This window comes from Rhea americana, unplaced genomic scaffold (assembly GCF_003343005.1).
Source record: "Rhea americana isolate MKP2758 unplaced genomic scaffold, rheAme1 scaffold_58, whole genome shotgun sequence".
In the NCBI taxonomy this organism is placed as follows: Eukaryota; Metazoa; Chordata; class Aves; order Rheiformes; family Rheidae; genus Rhea; species Rhea americana.
The window spans coordinates 221,972-227,978 of record NW_028186734.1 but is presented as its reverse complement, the minus strand read 5'-3'; the positions used below and the strand labels follow the sequence as shown (position 1 = coordinate 227,978).

Genomic DNA, 6,007 nt, shown 5'->3' with positions numbered 1-6,007 from the left:
TTTTTAAATTATTGTTAACCGTTCGACTGGCTGTGTACAATGTTTCCTGAGAACTTTGTTTTCCGGGAAAAAAAAAAAAAAAAAAAAAACACTGAGAGCTCGGGGCATACTCAATTGTAACTGGTCTTGTTTAAGAGTCTGTTGGAGACCATGTGACGTGGAAATAAAAACCCTCAGTATTTACAAACTGCTCGATTGCTTCATGACATTTGTTTTCAACAGTAGTTCCCGTGGTCCATTTAACTGGAGGAAGAAGCCTCCATACTCCTTCCTTTGTAGGGRAAGGAGAAGGCTGCTTCACCTAAAAGTAGCAATGGCAGGTTACACRCTGTGCTGGGCTCCACAGACCCCTGTGGGTGCTCGATCAGGCCGTGGGAAGATTTCTGAAGTCCCTTACTGGCCTCTGCAAAGCAGCTTGCTCACTGCGGTAGCAGGACCTGTCCTCGCAGCTCCTCTGAGGTGCTGTGCCTGGTGSCTCTCCGTCATTCATGCAAGTGAAAACAAGCCAGAAAATCATAATATCAAAAATATGATGTGGTTGCTGTTAATCCAAGTCTCTCCTGCRCGGAAGTCTCTTACGGACAGAATCCAATAAAACCAGAGCTTTTTAAAAGCTGGTGGCTAACATGTAGCACTAGATGCAGCCAAGAACTCAAATCTTCCCAAGACGTGGAAGGCTCTTGAGCTATTTTGCCTGGTACCATCTGTCTGGCCACATGCTTTCTCTGGGAGCCCCGGGACCGGTCAGACTAGTTATCCCATAGCTGATCTGGCTCATTCCTGTTTGATTTCCCCTTGCTTATTATCAGTTATTTAAGAGCACCATCTGGGCTCTCTAGAAGCTTTCCTGGTTAGCGCTAGCGAGCAATAAGCTCCTTCACATCCTGTCCTGTTGTGCTGTGGCCAGCTTTCTAGGAAGTTTAATTCAGCTGGTGGATGAGAACAAACTCCCGAGCTGTTGGGTCAGCTTCCAAATAAAAGCTCATGGAGGTCTTATTTCTCTCACATCAGTTAGGACAGTGGCTATTAACCCAATGTCCAAATGTCCACCTCAGGGTCACSACTGCGAAAATTGCCACTCACTGAAATAAGCAGTGACCAAAGTACTGTTTTCCAATGGTCCTCTAGTGCCCTAGCCAAAAAGCAGTGTCCAGTCCCACTCCTGAAGTACTGATTGCGTCGTGTGCCTTCACGGTTGTCTCAAAGCCTCGCTGTTAGCATTTTTCATGAGCATTAAGTAGGCGCACCAAGTTTGAACACTTAAAACTACAGGTGGTGGCCACTTTACTTATTTTTCCAATGCTGGAAAATCTTCAAGCTGCAGCACTTGACAGTTGCAAGAATTTCAGTTTGGGAATAGAAGGAGGAACTTGCCCCAGGATTGTTTAGAAGGTCARAGAAGASTCACAACRACCATTAAGGAGGCCCTAATTCACRAATGAAAGCTCCTCGTTTGTTTTCAAAATCTTAATTGCCCAGAGCAGTTTCCAGGGTGAGCAGGAGGGGGTACTGATCCCTTAAAAGCTATTTSTCCTAAATGTTAAAGAAGCTGCAGATTTAGTGCTCRCTACCAGAGCACTATTCTTCTGTCCCTTGAGACAACTGTAATTTTTTTAATGATGCAGGAGAAAATCCAGATGACTGCTTTGTACCCTTGATATCAGAAAGTGGTATTTGCCTTTCAAATCAGGAAGTACGCCAGCCCAGAGAATTAGCTGGTGGCTGTCCTGAAATAAGAAGGTATTTGTGGATAAGCAGCTGGTTGTGGTTTGGCAGGTAAAATGCTTATGAGCGTGCAGGAAAWCACTGAAACAAGGGTGAGACAGCACACAGCAAGAAGGAGAAGGTTAAGTGCAAATAGAAATTCTGCAGATGAAAAAAGAATCRCATTAATTAAACATAAGTTCCTTTCTAGTCTAATTAGCAAATACAGCGACATCAAGAAATATCACATGGTCCTACTGGCTCTTTGGAAACACGAGGGTTTTTATCTGCTAAAATTGCTACTGGTAGAGTTGGGGGATTTTCCCACCCATTAGGCCAGCACATTCCATAATTACTTAAATAAGTTGTAAAATAAATGATGGGTCTGTAGTCCATTTAAGGTTATTTTAAAGGCTTCTAAGATAGAATAAAAAGCCTTTTCAGAAGGTCTGTGGCTCACTTGGTGTCTGTGGCACTGCTGAATTACTGCCTCATGAATAATCAGGGCAAGAGCAGCCTCAAAGATTGCCACACAAATTAGTTTAAAGGGATGTGAAGACGTCTGTCGTAGCTTCGCCTGACGAGGCTGCAATAGATAGCTGCATTTCGCTCAGGGATTTGCGGCGCCTGAGCTTAYGGCCTTGGGATATTCCCTCGTACGCAGCTGATAATTAGGTGAAGGACTGGAGCCCGCGGCTGGCTCTCCGACGAGCCGGCTCCCGCAGCACCGCAGCCCCGCGTGCTGATTTTATGCTGTCTCGCCCTCCCCAGCCAGGCTCTGTCCCTAGTCCTGGCTGTGGATGGTATCCCATGTCCGAATTTGGGGCAGCACTGCATCTGTGCCAGGCCCAGGGTCAGGCTCGTGCCATCCTTCCTCTTCTTACATCTCCCCCATATCAGCAGTCATCAAGCTCCCTCCTGCTGTCTTTGGAGCTACCATATCCCTGGCAGCRTTTTGTTTCCTCCTGGTTCCCTGATTTTGACTTCCAGCTAAGTCACTGCAACCTGCTAGAATACTGTTAAGCTGTTGAGTACATATAATTTTCATGCAAAATGACAGCTAATGTCTTCAGTCCTCACATAGCCCGGCCTGCTTTCCGGAGAGGCTTAATAGCTTTAAGCAAAGTCTGCTTCCCTTCTCTCTTTTTATCCATCTTGCAGGAGCATGAGACACACTGCCTTCAAAGTCTGGATGGGAGAAATAACTGCCCTGCTAGATATGTCTCTAGAATAAAAAATAAATCAGCCTCTCTTTCTCAAAAYGTCCATTTGTTTTTCCTAGAAGAGCCGTGCTAGGACCTCTCCCATCATTAGTCATTCTCCTCTGGTGTACAAACACCATGCAGAAGCTCCAGCCAGTCCGGGCATCCTCCACAAAATTTGCAAGACAAATCCTGTGGTGTTCAGTGGYGAGGGATCTCTCAATGGGCTGCTGAGCCTCAAAAAAGACACTGCTTCCCTACGAAGTAACTGTTTTTGAGGGAAAGGTAGGTAGGGCTGGGCTTGCACAGACCTAAGGCTGCTCCTAAGAAGCATCTGGTTTTACAGCCAGCGGGTGTAGCTTGGCGCCTCAGGAGGCCCGTGGGTGGAGGATGGCAGAAACGCTCCCTCGCGCCTGGAGCACCCATGAGCCTGAGCTAGCCTTGCCCAGGGCCGTGGCTGAGATGTGAGATGAGAAGGTCACRGAAAGAAAAATAGAACACTATGTCTTCAGCAGCTACAAGTACATGGATGGCTGCAGAAAAAGAGGGGGAAGAACTAGTCCGGCTATTGAGTTTTCGATGGCTCTTTTGATGGCAGGAAGTCTGGCAAAGAAATGTAAGCGGATACTGTGCTAACAGGGAAGAATCTGCTGCTAGGTCGTGCAATAGGAATCCTATTAAATGCCAACAATAGAAATTTTTGTTTTGTCTTGTTAAATCCCTAGAGGGTTTTTTTATACCTTAATTGGATTTTTTAATCCCTACAGTAAGGCCTTAGAATAGGTTTACGCAGAAAAATGTCGCAGGCCCAGGTGCTCCGCTCATCCTCCTCCTGCCCCCTTCCTCGCTGTAATCCCTGGGGATCAGGCTGCAGATGAGAGCACTGAATGCTAGCAAACAGCCTCCTCCCAAAGGCATTTCTCAGCAGATGCTTTTTTCTTACTGGCTTCCAAAATACTAAACTGGCTTCTAAAATACTAAACCCTGCAGCAATGGGCAGCTGAGCACAATTTTGGGGTGTTGAAAAGATTGCCACTGATATTAAGCTACATATGTGAGGAGTAGTCCATGCAGGTTACCTAYTGAGAATTGCAGTTTTAAGTGTTTAAGTAATTAGGAACATAAATCTCATCGACTTTCTTCTTTCTAAAGTCTTCTTGTAAAAGACTTAAGCAACTTGGACACTTTGGGAACTTTTACCACAAATCTCTGAGCAGGGCTTCAGCATGTTTGTCTTTAAAATAAAATTGATTCCTGATTTTGTCTTAGAAATGTGCATTGTATTGTTCATTGCTGGATTTTCTGCATGCTACTTTGGTAGGACAAAAAAAAAAAATCCACTTTGCATACGTGAATGAGAGGAAGAACAATGAAGGCCATGATTTTGTCACAGCTATTTCCATGACAAAACCAAAGACTTTTGAGAGGACATTTTTTTTAGTATAATGTCGCTGTGGTTTGTCATGGAAATCACATCTTAGACAAAATCAAAGCCCTGGCTCCACAAATTATCTGTGTTCCCCTCCATCTGTGATGCCTCTGACAACAATAYAGCTCTACTATTTTTACTACTTACATTTAAAATGCAAGTTAAATGTATCATTTTGTACAGCCATCTTTATTATATTATACTATATTACATTATATTATATCAAGATGAATAGACATATAATCATATTTTTAAAAACTTATTATGTTATTAGAAAAAGAAGTAGTAGGATGTTGATATCGTTGGGAGGAAAGCAGAAATAAGTCAGGAAGACAGAATTAGTCCCTGGAAGCCAGCGCCCCAAGCTGTGTTCAGTAAATAATGTACCTGATCCTGATTTCCCTGAGAGCAGCTCTGAAATTGCAACTTGGCTGAGGCAAACCTTCAGCTGGGCTGTTGCATGTGATGCTACAGGCTGGGACCTTGCCTGTCTATAACATTAATTGTCATATAAGCCCCCAAGTTTTCAGGATGATAGACTGACCTGCCAAGTTGAAGGATTTAGTGATATCTAGTGGAGGGGAAACTGTGGGACATTATTCCCTGAATTCTACAACCTTTTTGCATTAAGAACAGTAGCACAATTATTTATTCATTAACTGCAGCATTACAGTGTAACGTGTCAGCATTAATCATCTCCCCATGTACGCAGGTTACTTTTATTCAGCAAATAATTACTGCATCTTCCTAGCATAGAGCTAAATAATTTAGTAGAAACATTTTCCCTGATCAGAAGGATCTGATGGAGCTCTTGGTCAGAAGGACTCTGGGTTAAGCAATTACCATTAATCCATTCCTGTCCTACAAGCCCTGCTCAGCTAACTGCAGCTCCCAGTTACAGAACAGGTTGATTTAGTCAATCCCATGACCAGGGATTCTGGTTTCCCCCAGCTGAGTGAGCTACCTTCGAATCGCCCCAAAGCCAGCGTGAAAAGTCGCTCAGGTACTGGTTCTTCAAGTTAGACAGAGGCAACRCAGAAACCAAAGTGGAGCCAGGACAGAGAACAGGATAAGGAACTATCATACTCTTACCTGAGGCCACTCTTGACCTGAATGAAAAAAACACACCCCACCCCAAAATTAAATTATCACTTGAGCTACTTAGCAAGTTAACTAAATTTACTGTGACCTACATACCAGAAAGCATTGGAAAAGTGGAAATATATCTCACAGTAGGAGTCAGGTCACTCAATAAAATCTAGTTTAAATTCACAYACACTTTTCTCAAGCCTGCATAGGTCATAAACCAGAAAAGAGCCAATTTGAAGAAGCACTGAGACATTTTTAACCTTGACATCTATCGGGTCAGGCCAGCAATGATTTTAGCCCCTTGTCAGAGTAGTAGACAATGCCGACAGCTGAGCTGATTAGCCTTGGTGCGTATTGCAGTGCAGACAGACAGTAATTACAGCCTGGAAAGAATCGTTTAAACAGAAAATAATGCATTAGATGCAAAAAGTTCCTTGCCAGCTGCCTAGAGGCAGGACCTCACTGCTTCTGATCAAAAAGTAAGACATATCAGGCAACATGATCATTAAATCTTCTGAAAGTGCKTGTAGGCTAGGGAGCAACCACTTATAAACTCTGAGGTAGTCAAAGAAGACAGCAGAAT

At 43.8% G+C, this 6,007-nt stretch overlaps 1 protein-coding gene across 1 annotated transcript in view; it reads left to right on the top strand.

Moving 5' to 3' along the window:
- Nucleotides 1-387, top strand: part of MTCL1 (microtubule crosslinking factor 1) — a 103,707-nt gene extending 103,320 nt beyond the window's left edge. Inside the window, exon 17 of the mRNA XM_085319275.1 lies at nt 280-387. Within this exon, the coding sequence (XP_085175401.1) occupies nt 280-387 (108 nt within the window). The remainder of the gene's footprint in view (nt 1-279) is intronic.
- Nucleotides 388-6,007: the final 5,620 nt, after the last annotated feature.